The 17,694-nt window shown below is 43.1% G+C and overlaps 1 protein-coding gene across 5 annotated transcripts in view; it reads right to left on the bottom strand.

Moving 5' to 3' along the window:
- nfia (nuclear factor I/A) overlaps nt 1-17,694 on the bottom strand; it is a 168,706-nt gene that overhangs the window by 98,940 nt on the left and 52,072 nt on the right. For all 5 annotated transcript variants that reach the window (XM_051076951.1, XM_018676179.2, XM_018676194.2 and 2 more), the window contains exon 2: nt 9,975-10,503. In XM_051076951.1, the coding sequence (XP_050932908.1) occupies nt 9,975-10,503 (529 nt within the window). The remainder of the gene's footprint in view (nt 1-9,974; nt 10,504-17,694) is intronic.

Raw genomic sequence — 17,694 nt, 5'->3', positions numbered from 1 at the left:
AGCATCCTTGCTACAGGCTAACCTGCAATTTTGCAAATTTCTAGTTTATTCCCATTAATTCCTGTAAATTCACATATATTCCTGTTAGTTTCTTGGAAAATTTCTGTAAAGTTACCGGAAATTTTCGGCCCCTGAGAGACCAAACTTTTAAAGGACGATTAAAGTCAGAGCAGCAGAGGTGGAGATATCCTGACTTTTACACTCTAAAAACACTGGATCCTTCATTTCCCATAATGCATCTGGATAGCATCTTTCATTAGCCACAAACCACAAGCATCCGACTCATTAACTGTCGTGTAAAACTGGTGCAGTGACATTTTAACTCTTCAAAAAGCACAATTCTGTAAAATTACGACTTTTGCTTCTCACATTTTTTACAGTTGCAGGACTTTTATTTGCAGTGAAGCTTCTGATTCAATAACAGATTTGATTTTCCAGGCGACACGATGTAAAAACAGCAGCTTGTTTTTTTTCTGTCTCGTTTCGGGCTCTGTGGTTTCACCGCAAACAAAACTCTGAACAGGAGCCAGACTCCATTTTGTTGGCACGGCTGGCACGGAGATGGGGCAGAGTCTGGACTGCCGGGGGCGGGGGGGGGTCTGTTGCTAAGGACTGGGAGGGGGGGGGGGGGGGGGGGTGGTGCTTTGAGGGGTTTGGGGGGGTCGTCCTTAGCAACAGAGACAGTTATTCTCCTCACCACTACATTCCTTTAGGACGACCTCCACAAAAAGACAGTTAGGATGACCTTTAGAGGACTGAGAGAGAGAGTGTGTCAGAGATCAGGGCAGAGGAGAGGAATGCTTCAGAAGAAGAAGAAGAAGAAATGTGAAGACAAGGACAAGAAATCAAAACGATGGAAGAACAAGACGAAAGAGAAACGAGGAAACAGGACAGGAAAAGAGGGAGAGATGAAGAAAGAGGAGAAGAAACAGACGAAATATAAATGTTTTAGTTTGTGTCTAGAACATCTGAATGTGAACACTCAGAATATTAATTTTCTGACTCGTTATCATTATTTAAGTCCCAGGAGGATCAGAGAACAGAGAACCAGGACTTTACTGGTCCACTGGTCTTGAGATTACAGTTCTGGTAACTAAGACCTGAACCAGGACCTGAGTCTGAGGCTCTCTCCACACTGATACATCTTCATTTTCAAACTAAAACCACCTCAGTCCAGACGAGTGTTTCAGCTCCGTATCAGAAATGAAAACACAGGTCACATGACCACTCACATACACTGAGCATGTGCGTGTCAATGTAAACAGGAAGTGGATTGTTTACTCTGCAGTTGGTTGATTAGCTTCAGAAAATAATTTAGAGATATTTATTTTTTGCTCAGACCAATGACGTCGAGGTAGAACTGTCATGTGATCAGAGGGTGACCAATCAGCTCAAGGATACGCCGTGATTGATGAGCACCAATCAGGAAGTTACGGAGCCCAGAAGGGGACTTGAGCTCTTGCAAACGTTTCTTAACATCTCGCAAGAGTTTCACAAAAGTTTCTTGAGACCTTGATGTACTTTTGCGAGATTATCTAGAAACTATCTAGAACTCATTAGTGCGAACGAAGCCTGAATCTGACTGCGTCCTGGTCTAATCAGGTCTGCTTGGGTCCCTCTTTTTGTTTTGATGACAGTGTTGCTATTCTCTCTCCTGGATCAGGTCTGTTCAGGATCACATCAGGTCTCCTCTGATTATGAAAACCAATTTAAAGAGGTCGGGACGGGACAGCTTCTCCCTCAATCTAAAACTCTGGACCCGTGAGGACCTCCTGAGTCTCGTCTGCACAGACCAGGATCAGGAGGAGCGGAGTTAGATTCGCTGCTAAATGACGTAAAAATGTTTATTTTTACAAGCGTCCAGGTTTCAGGTTCAGACGCCATAAATCACCACAGACAGAGGCAGAGACCTGCAGCCTGAGCTGGATCAGGACGACAGCGTGTTTGTGTGTTTGTGTGTGTTTGTTTGCGTTGTGTTCGGGGGATCAGTCGGCTCTAACACCCTCTCGTGTCACGGCGAGAGCAGAAATATGTTCCAAACTGGAATATTTGCAGGGGGAAATCCTCGGAGAGCTCAGCGTTGACAATACACTTTAAACCGGATTACCTGACTTTACCGCGCCGCACGCCGAGGGGATCAGCTGATATCTGCCTCACGGAGGGAGGGAGGGGGAGAGGGAGGGAGAGAGGGGGAGGAGGACACCAACCTGAAGGCTCTGAAGTGGAAACACGAGCTTCACATTTCACCGTTTTTATCTTCTGTTTATGAGGATTTCCTTTAACTCCAGATCATCAGCTTGTTAAACTGAATGTCTGTGATGTGTTGAACCTTTGGTTATTCTTGGTTTTCATTTCCTGTATTTGCAGCCTTATCGTAAGACGCCTTTGTGGTTTAACTGTACGATAACCTTTCATTATTTTCAGAGGTTAGACTACTAAGAAATATCAAATAGTACAGGTCAGTACTGCAGTATTTTGTCCCAGATATTTCTGTATAATATGAAGTATTCATGGCCGACCTGAAACCGATCACACAGACAGTGATGAAAACAGTAAAAAACAACCCTAACAATAGCGTCTTTATCTGTACATGAACCGTGTTTGGGCCGTCGTGCTCATGGTTCGTCAGGTGCTACAGGTTTTCAGGTAGTTTTTTAGGTTTCTGGAGTTTTCAGTCTTGAATCTTGTTAATCATGTTGTGCACATGTTCCAGGATCTGAAACACTCCACAGTAAAATAAAAGTAGCTGCACATACTGAAACTTTATTCCTGTGTTGTGCTGTTAGTTCCCATCAGGCTTTGGGTGAGCAACAAAAGACGTCAACACGGGTTAAATCGTTTGTTATTCCAATTATATTACCCATGATCCCCTTCTCCTTCTGTGGCTTTAACAAACACACCAAACTCCAAACCAGTTTCCTGGCTGGATATCAGAGATGATGATGAGATGATTAACTGATCTCCAGTTCAGCTTCAGTCTGAACTCTCTGGTCTGATTCCAGCAGTTTAAGCTGCTGATTATCAGTCAGAGGGAGATCGAACCTGGTTTTCTGCTTCTCATAACTTTTCTCTTCACAGTTTGTATCTTGTTTCTAACTTTGCTTCAGAAGCAGAAATGAAGTTTATTCTTTCTCTGTGTGAGAAAACACCAAAGCCTCCGTCTGCGGTCGACCTCCAGCTTCAACACTGTTCGTTTTTATGAATGAGTTCGAAGCTCATTGACCGTGAATGGTACAATGTGTGTGTGGGATGACAGAGCCTTTGTGGATGTTTGGTGGGCTGGTGGAGGGGTGGTGGGTTTGTTGGGGTTGAGGGGAGGGAGGGGGGAGTGTTCCCGTGGTCACAGTGTGTACTTCAGGAACCACAACAGAGTCTGTGGTTTTTTACGCCGCGTTCGCCTTAAACAGCTCCACATGACGACTGGTGAGCAGCAGCAACAAGAGAAGAAGAAGAAGAAGAGGAGGAGGAGGAGGAGGAGGAGGAAACATAAAGCGTCTGTAAGAGGAGATGAGCCAAGTCACCACAGACATGTTGGCAGATTCTGTTTCTCTCGCACTGACGCTGTCATGTTTTCTCCGACTGCGACGAGAATCATCCACCGACCGGCCGACGAGTCCGACTCTGTCCTGAAAACTTTCTCAGCAGGAACAAACACATTTGTTCTCCTGCCTGTTTCCTGTCTCTTGTAAAACCTCTGCATAACACATTCCTGAAAGACTTCAACACTTCAACACAAGGACGAGCCAAATATTTCCATTAAGGAAGATCCTCCACAAAAACTCCTAAAACAAGAACCTTTATCAAAGTTTAAACCCAGAAATCCCAACGAAACGTGAGCCCTGGAAATCTGCTGGCGACCGACTGTTCAGAAAAGTGCCACATATAAATAAATAAAGTTATTATTGTCACTGTTTGTATATGTCAGACGATGACTCATGTAACCAAAGACTTGTTTTTGAAAAGTTTTCAAACGTCAAATGAGGTGAAATCATCCAGGAAAAAATTCTTATTAAACATTTTGCACATTTTTTGCATATTTATATTTATCTTGGTTATTTTCTCCTGTTCTAACTACACTTTAACTCTTTTCTATAAGTGTCCATCGCAGTGGACATCAAATTAACTGTTATTTTGCACATTTAGTCAATAAAGCTTTGAGTTTTCAAGCTTGAATCCTGTTTATCACTTTGTGCACATGTTCCAGGATGGAAAACACAGGTTTAAAAGACTCCACAGTAAAATAAAAGTTGCTGCTTTGCTTCCAACGACATTAAAATTAAAGACATGCTTACACTTCATTCCTCTGTTGTGCCGTTAGTTCAGTAAACGACGTGAGTTCTTTGTCCAACTCCTGGCTGAAATATTAATCTACATGTCTTGAACAACATTTTACCAGAAAATTCAGCTGGAAATATTTGGTATCTTTGGAAACTTTAGGTGCAGCCTGAGAGGACGAGCGGTCAGAGCTGGAGCAACTAGTTCAGAGACGAATCCAAATCTCTTTAAGAGCTCAGGAGGACGGAGGGAACTGGGTCAGACGTCTTTACAAACACACACACTCACTGTTTGCTTGGTATCAACCCTGCAGGGTCGTATAAGGTGACGGGAAGATAAATATCTAACGACGACGGCAGCTCTGGAAACCTTCACATTCTGTAGGTTTAAACCGGCGGCTTGTTATCACACCGACACACAGATATCCTCCAATTGTGCTGCTGGAGAAGCTTGAACAGAGAGACTTAAACGTCCGACGTCTGCGTACCACGACCCGAGAGAGGAAACAGATCTAAAGAAGATATAATAAAACCAAATATATCTGAGGCGATAGCTGCTGATTTTAGCTTTAAAACAGACTAAAAAGAAGAAGCTGCAGCGCGGGAGAGAACAAAAGGACAATTAGTCGAGTTTTGTTCTCAAGTCTGAGCAGATCCCAGACTTCCTACGTCTTCCACCGCTGAAAACAAAGCAGCTGAGGGAGGGAGGAATCAGAGACCTCGCATCGTCGTCCTCCTGCCCCTAAACTAATCTAAATGCCCCCATCATCTCTGAGTCCTCCGTCAGAGGGAAAGACGTCACCTCCTCCTCCTCCTCCGCTGCTGCTCGTTCATCGTCTGCAGAGTCGCTAACGTTAATGTAAAACTGGTTCTATCAAACTTTTATGATTCCATCTCTCTAATTATCTTTAATTGACTTTACTGCGCCACATAAATATTATCTCAACTGTAATAAATGTGAACATCTTTATCTCAGGCTGAATTACAGGCGTGGAGGAGTCGACCTTTTTCTCCACCTTTTGTTCCCGACCGGCTGCAGCTCCAACCACACGCCCCACCCACCCCCGAGACGTGTGTGTGTGTGTGTGTGACTGGCTGCTAATGAGGGGGGGAGATGTTTATCCTAGAGGTTAAACGGCCTGATGATAGGGGTCACGACCTTGACGCAGTGACCTCTGACCTTTCAGCACGTGTTGAGTGTTCATGTGATGGTGACACCCGCTGCTGCCGCCGGCTCGTAAATCAGTGGAGGGGGGTTTGACCTTTGACCTGCAACTTGTTCCTGAGGATGCACACACACACTCACACACACCCTCCATTCATACGTCTGAGCATGTGCTGTGTGTGTGTGTGTGTGTGTGTGTGTTCACGGTCGACTGCAGCGAGTGAAAGTCTGTTAATTTGAAAAGCTCCACCTGTTACAGACTCAGCGGTGACTTCCTGTCCAGCTGTTTACCGTATTTCACGTTGTAGGAGCGCACAGCGGAAAATGATTTAGCTCCTTTCAGGTCAAAAGTCGACAAATATTTAGGTTCAGAAGTTTGAGTTATTTCAGTTCCTCAGTTACAGAGACCTGCTCAGTTTCAACAGGATTTAAATGACGGCAGTTTTGTACTGAAATCTCAGCTTCACAGGAGAAAAAGAAACTGATTTCTGGATAAAATTTCAACCACAAAGAAACAGATTAAACTTTTTGCGAACTCATCTAAAGCAGCTTTTCACACCACACCTGAACTTTTCTACACAGCTGGAGACCCTGGTGTAAACTCCATGTAATGTCTGATTGATGTGTGAACAAAGCAGGTGTGTTGATGACGTTCTGTACCACCAGGCTCCAACCCCTCACCTGAACGCCTGAGACCTGAACATTATCCAGAATTCATGAGTGAAAACAGCTGCTTCTTAATCTGGGAGTGAGAGATGAGGACAAAAACTTCTTTACTTCACTGAAAGATCTTTGTGATGAAGAAAAGATAAACCATTTATAGATGAGCTAATCAGATAAAATAAACAACAGTCTGAAACTATCTCCAAGTTCGAGCAGCTTCGAGTCAAATGAAGAGAGAAAAAACACAACTATGTCCTGATGTTCATCTAAATATCCCTAATATTCGTGTTTTTTTAAAGCGGAGACTCCAGAGCAACAAAACTTCTTTATAAAAACATTAAAATAAGACAGAAAAAGTACAAATCTTTGGTAAAATTCTGAGAAACATTTCTACTAGAAATGAAAAATTCTTGCACAATGTCACAAGTTAAATATGAAAGTCTGATATCTTTCCACACTCTGACACAGTAAAACTACAAAAGTAAAACAACATGGTGCTCGGTTGTTTTATGACAAAGACACAATGAAAACGCTGCAGGTGGAACCAGGAAGGTGAATTAAAGAATTCAGTCAGAGTCAGAGTCAAACCCGAGGTAAAAGACTGAGCTGCTGACCCAAACTTTAACTCTGACTGCTGTACGTTTAATCCTGAGTATCTAACGTGTGATCCCAGGTTTTTTAAAGAGAAAATTCAGCAGGTGAAAACAGAGAGTGAACAAGCTTAATGCTGTTTTGCAGCTTGTTCAGTTTTTCCTGCAGAAACTGAAAGTGAACACAAACTAAAAATCAGCTCCAGATTTTTTTCCTCTTTGAGGTTTCTGCTGCTCAACATTCACAGGATTAAATAATAAATGGTTGGTAGTGCGCTGCGGTTTCTAAGGGCAACACTGTTGGTCTTTATCCACCCCCCCTTCCACACTGAGTCAGTGGTATGGGGATGAATTTAATTACCGACTCGGGCTGCCCTGACAGACCCCGCCTCCGGCCCTGCGAACCCTGAGGTCAGCCTGCCTTCACATGGCTTTTAATCAACGCCGCTGCTCCAGAAAAGCTCTGCTGCCTTAAATAAGAGGCAGCAACGAAACCTGATCCTCCTGCGCCGAGACCAAGGGAGGGGAGGAAAGCGAAGAGAGAGGGGGGAGAACTCTGTGGGCCTCGGCCTTCCTCCCCCTCACCTCATTGAAAAGAGACAAACTGCCAAGTCCTGAACTCTCTGTCATCATGAGGCGGCTTCAAAACTCTGGCTCTGGGTGGCAAAAGTTGCACTTTTTTTTTTTAAAGAAGGAAAAAAGAAAACCTAAATTTAGCAGAAGAGAAAATTAAAACATAAACAGATTCTCAGGAATTGCTACTGTCTTCACCACAAATTATCCCCCTCTGCGTTCCTGACGACAACGAGAATGAAAACGAGTTTATTCAAACAAACAAAAAATAAAACCTCGCTGAGAGTTTCGGACGCCGTGCCAACAACCAGAGCTGAAAGACCCTCGACTGCACGTCCACCTCGAAATAAAACCACAGAGTTTTTTCCCCTCCTGCGGACTGAAGGGAGCTCAGTGTGAACCTGCACACAGCTGATTACTGCGACCGCAGAGCGAAAACACACACAGATGAGGAGCTGAGAGGCTATCTGGACCCAGAGGAGGAGAATGGGAGCAGTCTTTCTGGGCTCAGAGAGGCTTTAGTCTGCGAGAGGAAATGATTGTAATTAAGGTTCAGGGTCGGGAGATCTTTCCAGAACGAGCTCGGCCTCAGAGTGTTTGTGTCTGCTGACGGATCGCAGCTGAAACTTTACCTCCACAAAAACACGACGAGAACTGAGGGAAAATCTTAAAACACCTCCTCGTGTTATTAGAGTCTGAACTCAGAAAAAACTGTACTTAAAAACCTTAATGTCTAACAATATTTAAAATTAATTTCAGGTACTTTTTTGCACATAACAATCTCACCTCAAGCTCCATCTTCTAGCTGTTCTGGACCTTTCAGAAATATCACATGGTCTTCATCAGCAGGCAGATTTAAAACTGTGGAGTTTCTTTTCCTCTGAGCTCATTAAAGGACGTCTGAGCCTGCTCATGATCATGTGATACGACTGAAAGATCCTTGAGGACCTTGAGGTGATACTGCTCGTCAAGTGAAGGATCGATTGAGGAAATATGTGAAACTACAGGTTGAAATATTTGTTTCCCACGTTTTAAGGACAAAGTCATATTTCAGTGTCAGCTGTGGACCGGCTGCTGCTGCTGCTGAAGGAATCTGAACGTGGACCTTGTAAGATAATTTTACCCACCTATCTGGAAACTGTCCTCCTTTTCCAAGAAAACTCCAAAGCTCCAACAAACTTAGAAGGAGCTCCATGCCAAGTATTTAAAGCGTCTGCCAAACGTCTCCCCTACACGTCTCTGCCACCACCACCGCCGCTCTCTCAGATATTCCAAACCTGCCAAATCATTTTCCCGTGGAATCAGCCGGAAATCGGGAAACGTGCTGAGCAATCACCCCAGAGATAATTGTGTTTTTTTGTCCCCCATCCGTCCTGAAAGGTGTGCCAGCTTCACCCAGACACACACAGACCTGCTCATCGAGGGCAGCCCATGTGTGTTTATTCATTTATTTTTTTAATTTTGGCAGAGACATTTTTCTCTCTCTCTCCTCAGACTTCTGCTTTACTGACCGCTGATGAAATTATGGCTGTCTGCAGCAGATAACACGTTCGTCTGCGTCCAAACTCGAGAGGCGCAGAGCGACTCGCTGAGAGGATAAACAGATAAACAAGTCGAGGTGAAGTTTTATCAGACGTAACAGGAAAAAGTTCACCAACGATTCTTGATCTGACGCTGGAGATTAAAGACGAACATCCAGCGGAGGTGTTTCGCTAAAAACTGACACCAGAACATTTTCTATCAACTTTTTTAAGTTGTACAAATATTGCATGATTTTTGTTTATTTACTGGTAAATAACACGTAATAATCAACACAAGGAACATGAGGATTAAAGAGCACAAAAAGCAGCATGAGCTTTTCACATTACCCGCCCTCTAGTGGCCAAAAAAGGCACAAAATGAAAACCGGCGAGAAACTGGACGTCCGATAGATTTAAAGACTCAAACTTCTCAGCATCTGTATCAGCTAAAATCAGCCATGTCAGTGTATCTGTACCCAAACACCTGATTTCTGGTTAATTTCATCGTAGAAATTCTGAGCGAAAATGCTAGCCTACAGAAATGTAATATTTATCCACAATATGTACGAAAACTTGTGAAATTTGCTAAATATTTAGAAGATGAAAAGTTTATCAAGTCTGAATTCTGAGAGGCTGCAAAATCTGCAACTGTAAACCCAAGAAGAGAAGCCAAAAGCTGAACAAATAAAAACAACCTTTTCCAACTGAGAAAGGAACAAAACTGAAACCTGCAAGAAACTGGTCATCTGACAGATTTAAAGACTCAAACGTCTCAGCTTCTGTGTAAGCTAATTTCGGCCATGTCAATGTATCTGTATCCAAACACTCGATTTCTGGGACCACAAAAACGTAAGAGTGAAAATGCTAGCCTACAGAAAAACTATATTCATCCACAGTACTTGTGAAAACTCTTGTGAAATTCGACAAATATTTAGAAATGTAGAGGATTAAAGGTCTGAAAGGCTGCAAAAGCTACAACTGCAAATCCAAGAACAAAAGCCAAATCTGTAAAACAAAACCTGCGATAATCACACATGTTTCAGTCACACGCAGATGTGGTGTGTCGCGTTCTTTGAGCTTGTTTGTTGGCGCTATGATGGTGTTTGCAGTCGACATTCACATCTCAACATAACTGCAGCTTCAGCATCACATCACTCACACTCAGAAAGAAAGAAAGTCATGCACTCACCTGTGTGCACGAAGTAGGCCAGGTACAGATCCAGCTCCTTGACTGAAACTCCAATGTGATGCGGCTGCACGCACAGGCTGGGGTTTGAACACTGAGGAGACTTTACCAGCCTCTCCCCGTCAGTACTTTCAAGGGGAATCCCTTTGAATAAAATCACCATGACCAGGTCCAGCCTCCACACTTTGTCCGCCTGGCGCAGGCAGTCGATCCTCCTCATCTTGCCCTTCTGGTCGGGGTTGGACAGCACGCAGCACGGCGGCTTCTTCCCCGTCACCGTAAGCACAAAGTCCTCCCTGAACTCGGGCCGGATGTCCTTGCGCAGCTTGGCCAGGAGGCGCGACGCCCACTTCTGCTTGACCTCGGGCTTCTCGCTGAGCAGCTCGTCCTTCACGGCGCGCTCCTCCTCCTTGGACATGCGCTTCTCGTGCTTCTTGAAGTACTTCCTCTTGCGGGCCTGCAGGTTGAACCATGTGTAGGCGAAGGCCCGGACGTGGGGCAGCAGGGCTTCGATGAAAGGATGGAATTCATCCTGAAGGAGAGAAGAGGAGGAGACACGGTGAGAGGGTGAAGGACGAACAGTCAACATCTTAAAACACAGTTTCCCTCTGATCTTTCACCTCCAGTAGATTTATGACTGAAATAATCAGCTTATTCCACTCTCTCTCTGACAGTGTCACACAGATAAAACATTCAGCCTGACAGATTCAATGTCTGTGGAAACTTTGGGATCTTCATGAGAACTCAACACAAAGTTCATGAGTTTGTTCTCAACACACGGTAAGGTAAATATGTCCTAAAGGTTTAGTTTTTTACAACGACAATAAAAAAATACCAACAAGAGGAGATAAATTCAACCAGTTTCCAGAATAATTCAGCTTGATTTTTTCCAAATATTAAAGTCAGTAAAGAAAGAGAGGAGAGAGGGTAGAAAAGAGGGAAGGAAATAAACAAAAAATAGACAAATATTGGAGAGTAGAGGAGGAGAAAAGGAAGGAAACAAGAGAAGAAAAAGAGAAGGAAAGAGGAAATTTAGAAAGTACAGAGGGATTAAAGGAGGATGAAAAGAAGGAAACAAGGAGGGAAAGTAGGAAGCACAGAAGAAAGGAAGAAAATGAAGCAAAGGAAAGAAGGAAGAAAAAAAGAAGAGGAGGAGAAAACATAGAAAGAAAAATAGAGAATTAAAGGGAGAAAAGAAAGAAACAAGAAAAAATATAGAATGAAGGAAAAAAGAGGAAACGAGAAGTAGAGAGGGATTAAAGGAGGGAAGGAAGGAGGAAGGAAACAAAGGAAAGGCAGAGGAAAGGAAGAGAGTGAGTCAGGACTGAAAGAAGAGCTGATTTTCCTGCTGTAAATAATAAGCAGATGAATGAGAGAGAAGCTTCTCGGCTTCAGGTTTAAAGGAAACGGAGATAAACAGAGTTTGTGCAGCTTCAGGCTTCGGCAGCGTCTCTCTGAACCACACAGACTCTTCAGTGTCAGCTCAGCCTGTCTCGCCTCTTTTCTTGGCTCTCAGGCAGGAATGTGGGTCTGTGGGGGTCTGCCAACCAACCAGCCTCCCCCCTCCTCCTCCCCCCTCCTCCCACCCTGAAAAGAAAACACACCAACCGACCGAAAAACACACCAAACAAACAACCAACCGAGAGGCCGACCACCGGCAGCCGAGCGGAGGGAAACCGAGCACAAACGACGGCGACGACACGGGGCCGGTTCCTGCACCGAGCTCAGATCATCATGTGCAGGATTAAAGGTGTATTAAAGGTGCATTATGTGGCTTTGGGCTGATGAGAGCTGCACAGTTATTAGGGTGGGAATGCGGTTAGACGGCATGTCGTGGATTAGACCCAATTCCGGGGGTTGGTTGGTTACACCTGCTCCCTCCTCCTCCCCACAAACCCCAAACCCAAAACCACCACAAACCCAGGCTTATCCAGGCCGGCCCGAGCCAGGAAACAAACACATCAGACACAAACAAGAGGCCGAGCGAGGAGGAGAAACAAGCACAGCTACAGGAGGAGTTACTACAGGTGGAGACAGGAGAAATTAAAATGTTATTACAGCTCGTTGAGGTGATAAAACAGCAGCTGGGATATTTTCTGAAAAACCTCCGACTGCTTTAGTTTCCACACTCGTCTCAAATTCAACCCGAGAAACGTGAGTTTTACTAAAGCGAGGAAACATCCCGTCAGTGTGAGGAGATTGTTCGTTTTTAAATCTTTTTTTTTCCCAGTGAAGTTGCTTCTTGTTTCAGGCAGTCAGGAAAAGACACCAAACGCCACAGTGACACTTTAAGAAATGTCAAATAATCTGTTTTAATTCCTCAAAAGAAGCAAAGTTTGTCAAATGCAAAAGCAAAACAAGAAGTTTATCTGAAAAAGATTTGGTATAAAATGAACAAAATGATGATTTAAATCAGGAACTATAATAACTTTAATATTTTAGGTTTGTGTTTTTTCCTCCTCAGTTACAGAGTCTGTGCAGATTTCAGCTCATGTACCACAAAACATGTGACCTTTATATGACTGGTGATTATTTATCATTGAAATTAGTTTCCATTTATTTCATTAAAATATAAAAATGCACTTTAAGAGACTTTGAATTCGGCTGATCTTATATTTCTGCTGTTTTTAATCTCAAGCATTCAGGGCTGACTTTTCTAATGAAACAACACAGTAAAGCAGGTTTAACTCAGTGTGCTAAAAACTGATTTTATAACATAGAAATGGATGAAAATAAATGGAAAACAACGGCTGCAGAGATTCATGATTTAGATTTGCAGTCGTGCAGAAACACTGGTGTGAGCCTATAAATATTTCCTGTTGTTTTCTTTTTGCATTGAAAGTTGGTTTTCAGGGTTTGGAAATGAAAACCTGTGATTTCAGTTTGTTTCGTCTAAACACAGGAGGAAGAAGAAGAAGAAGAAAAAACCCAGGAGCGACGATTTCATCAGCGAGAAACAATGAAGACGACGAGAAGGGGGAAAAGGAAAAACACAGACGGACAGAAAACATCTTCATGGAACATTTCTTATTTGGATAAAACCCCTGAGAGGGTTACTGAGCAGGACGGGAGGAGGAGGAGGGGGGAGGGCCTCCAGCCTCTCTCCCCTCCTCCCCCTCTTCCTCCTCCTCCTCCTCCTCCTCCTGAGCCACGTATTGAAAAAAAAAACTCGACTATTCATAGATCAAAGAGGCTCTCACACATCTTGATACGTGCAAATGCCTCTGACTGGGGTGGCATGTGGATACTACATTATAGGCTGCACACACACACACACACACACACACACACTGCTGCAAGTGTGCACTGCAAAAAATCTTACATACGAGTCCTTAAAGTTGAAAGGTTTTTGCAGTGCAGTTTCCAGATAAAGACGTTCGCTTCTATAAAAATTCTTCACAGAAGTCGATTTCTAATTGAAACAGGCTGAAACGTTCTGACTCCGTCTGTCGAAGCCAAACACAAAGACACAGAAGTCTACACTGCAAAAAAATCTCCTGATAATTCTACGACTATAAAAACCTTGTTTCTTGAAAAAAAATCTGGCGAGCTGCAGTGAGATTATTTCAGCACGTTTCAGCTGTTTTTCAGAAACTGAAAGTCGTTCAGTCCTGAAAAAACCTCAATGTCTGAGAAATTTAGAAAATATTCCGACGTCTTTCCAACAACTCTTTTCTAGAATCTGGCGTCAGAGGTTTAGAACAATGAAAGTAGGTTTTATGAAAATAAGTTGTTTTGCTTCTAAAGTATTTCCAACTCCTCACAAATGTTTTTACTTAAAGAAAAGCAGAGTCGCACAGTCCTGAAAAAACCTCAACAATGGAGAATTCAGAAAATATTTCAACGTCTTTCCAACAGAAATCAGCTTGATTCAGCTCTTTTCCAGAAACTGGCATCAGAGGTTTAGAACAATGAAAGTTGGTTTTATGAAAATAAGTACTTTTGCTTTTGAAGGATCTCCCACTGCTGTCGCAAACATTTCTACAGCAAAAACTGCAAAGTTCAAGTCGTTCAGTCCTGAAAAAAACCTGGTTTTCTTATGATGAGTGAGAAATTGAGAAAATATTTCGAGATCTTTCCAGCTTTCAGCTCTTTTCTAGAAACTGACATCAGGAAAATATTCAGACTAATGCTTGAAATCCTTGAAAATCCTTGAAACCAGTTGATTCTTGTTGGAAACAGTTTGTAAAATCTCACCACACAGCCAGTTTGTTTCACTTATTCTAAGAAAAACGAGACTTTAAAGCCGAATAAAGACAGAATGACTTGATAAGAAGGAGATTTTTGAAAGTTAACAAACCAAACATTTGTTTGGAACTATTTTCAGCGGCAGATTAATCCACGCTTTCTTCTCTAGAGTGTCTTAGTGGCAGCAGCTTGACGTGTGTGAGGTTTAATCTAAATGTACAGAGTGTCTTTGTTCATTCGAGGGGTTTGGAAAGTTTGTGGACGACGGAGGAGGAGATTCATTAAGTTTTGGAAAGAGGCTTCGAAGACGTCGGAGATCTGCTAAACTTTCACAGAGTTTCATGATGTTTTATTTATTTGAGAATCTTCTGGGTTCAGCTGGAAGTTTGAGGTTTGGGGTTAAATATTTCAAAAAATACAGAAAGTTCAGGAGGAGTTTTGTTTCCGAAATGAGGTGTCAGAAAATCTTTATGTCAAATCTCATCTCCCAGATTAAACTTTGGGCTCGGAGCTCTCACGCTAAAGAGGAAACTGTATCTACAGGCTGTGCATTAGAGCGCCAGCTGCATTGCCTTTTTTTTTATATAACATTGTTCACCCTCCCTTGTCAAGGGGTCTGAATACAGCACATTGTTTCTTCTTGGAGACGGTCCAGGCGAATGGGTTTGTCTCCAAAAGCGCCTCCAGCAGCTCTGCAGCCAAACCTGCAGCCGCTTTTTCTGAGCTCTGAAATCTCACTCCAGGACGGCCGAGAACACCGCCTTTTGTTATTTGTGGTTTCTGTTTGGAGTGAGATGTGTTTCTGTTTGTGTGTGTGTGTGTGTGTCCTCGGGCGGTTATTAGGACGACGAGCGGCTGCTGGACGGATGATGTGTTCAGCCTCGTCTCCACACACACAAACACACATTCCACAGTGGATCTGCAGCTCGGCGGCTCTGGATGTTCGTTGGAGCCACATACCAACATTCCTCACAGCCCAGTGCAGCGTTTCTTTCTGCAGCTTCCTGACCCGCTCACACCGTCGTCCCTCCGCCACGCCGCTTCCCTCTTTTCTTTTTTTTTTCACACTCTGTCTGTCCGCCGCAAACAAAATCCCACTTAACAAGTCACTCGGTCTCATATTCAGCCTTAAAAAACGAGCTTTTTCTCTGCCAGCGGGGTGAGATAATCCCTCTTGTTCTCAGCTCCAACTCAGGAATGTTTTTTTTTCTGAAACAAAATAATCCTGTTTCTGCACCGTGTCAAGAAAATGACTCAAGAAAACCACTGACAGGAGCTGATTTATATGGAAACATGAAATTATGTCAAACTGATGTCTGTTGTTTTGGACTTTTCTGCTCCTCTGTCGTACACTGCAAATATTTTCGTATAATTCTGAGCTTTAAAACCATAAAACTAAATAAAACTCAGCTTTTTTTGATCAAATAATTAAGAAATAAGACAAAACAAAACAAACAGCTTCACTGGAATCAAGAAAATTACTGATACCAGCCGATTTTGTGTTGGAAATATTAAATTATCTGCACGTAAACAATGTTTTGGAGGCTTATTGTGGGAAACATCAAGAGATTTAGATTTTAGAACATTTAACGCAGGTTCAGTTGCAGAATTTGTGCATTTTAAACAACAGTCTCATATTTGAACGAGAAAAATCAGCTGTTATTCTCTGTACAGCTTCTGTTGTTGCAGGGATTTGGTAGAAATATCTAGAAAAAATAAAGACAGCTTCATTGGAATAAAAAAAAAATATCCATACAAGCTGATTTGTGCTGGAAATATGAACTTATCTCGATGTAATGCTGTTTAATTTGTTAAAACATTAAATTTAATCTCTCACTAACAGATAATGACAGATTATGTTATATTTGAGCGTCAGAACCGGTTTCTGGCTCCTAAAACTGGATCAAATTCAACATCTCTGCTCAAATAATCAACTGGTTTCAGGAGCACTTGGTGCCAGTTTCCTGAAATAACAGAGCAGAGCAGGAAAAATAAAGGAAATGACCCTTTAACAGAGAAAATATTGATTGATTGGTGATGGAAAAATAAAATGATCTCAGCAAACATGAGGTTTTTCAGCTGCTGTAACTAAGTTCTGTTTTTTGTTTTTTAATTTGACGTCAGCTCTGCAGTTCTTTCTGAACAAGTCACCTCTCCTCACATCTGCTCTGTCTCTGGTTTATTTTATAAAATTTCAGCCAGTTGCTGTGAGATAATCCCAGTGTTGTTCCCACAGCACTTTCTCTTGTTTCTGGAATTTATTCAGTCAGTAATTTGTCTGTATCTTAAAGCTGCAGACCGAACCAGTCTGACACTAAATTCAAGCTCTTTTTTTATTACAAACAGGTGAAAGTCTTCGCTCTCTTTTGATTTTTCGGAGCTCAGTTAAAAAAGGCCGCCTGGTTAAACCTCGGTGAGGAGGGTTTTTTTTTTTGAGGCGGACGTGTGACGCGGCTCCCCGGGGTTCTTTCTTCGTCTCTTTTGGGGTCATTCTTTCTTTTAGAGATTTCCCTCCGAGGAAATCGGCGTTTCTAAACCTGCGAGGGGGGAAAGTCTGAGCTGAGCCGGACTGAGGAGGGTTTTACACGTTCCCCCCTCTGCACCTTGGTGACAGATGTAATGGGGTCCAAATAACAGGCCTGTAACAACAGCCCCCTGAATAACAGTCATTTAGGGGAGCAATAATGGTAATCCTCCCTGTGTCCCCTCCCTCCCCCTCCTCTCCCTCGTCTATTGACACCCACACCGACACACTGAGGGAATTATCGGCGTGTCGCTCGGGCTCAGCGGCTCGCCGGCGAGGCCCGGCTGAGGCTAACGGCCGAGTGATGGAGGAGGAGGAGGAGGCGAACACACCGAGGATGAAGATTTATACGAACTGGACAAACAGGCCAAACCAAAGATCGTTCAGAGCCAGACCAGGGGACTGTCTGATCCCCCTGAATCCACCTCCAACCGACAAACCGATCAAAACCAAAGAATCAGAACCAGAGGAACGAAGCAGAGGGAAGTTTACACAATATTTCACACTGGTTCTGTCTGTTCAGACTCAGGATCGTTTCTCCATCGCATAAAAAATCTACGAGAGGTCAGTTTGATTTATCAGTTTCCTTTAAGTCCTGAAATAAATCAAAACATGTGAGTTCAGCCACGTTTGGAAACATTCTGATTCTTTTTGGTGCAAAAAAAACAACAAAGCTCCTGTTTAGATTTCAACAGAGGTCGAGAATCTCCTCTGCTCCTGTGACCAAACGTCTGCGAGTTGCCCTCTTCTTTTTAAAACCAATAAAAGGTCAAAACAGCCAACAACACCTGCAACAACAGCAACTGTCCTGATTTCACCTTACCGTAAAAAGACACAAATTCAGCTCCAGCTATAAAATAATGTGACGTTTACTGACCTTAAACAAAATCACCACAAGCCACAACAAACCAGTGCATCTTTAAAAAGTTACGATGAATGAATGATTTCGTTTTAGGGCGCCCCCTGCTGGCCGAGGAGCACGAAGCAGACGATTACGTCACTGACTGATTT

Source organism: Lates calcarifer, linkage group LG17 (genome assembly GCF_001640805.2).
Source record: "Lates calcarifer isolate ASB-BC8 linkage group LG17, TLL_Latcal_v3, whole genome shotgun sequence".
Classification (NCBI taxonomy): Eukaryota; Metazoa; Chordata; class Actinopteri; family Centropomidae; genus Lates; species Lates calcarifer.
This window is presented reverse-complemented; position numbering and strand designations above follow the sequence as displayed.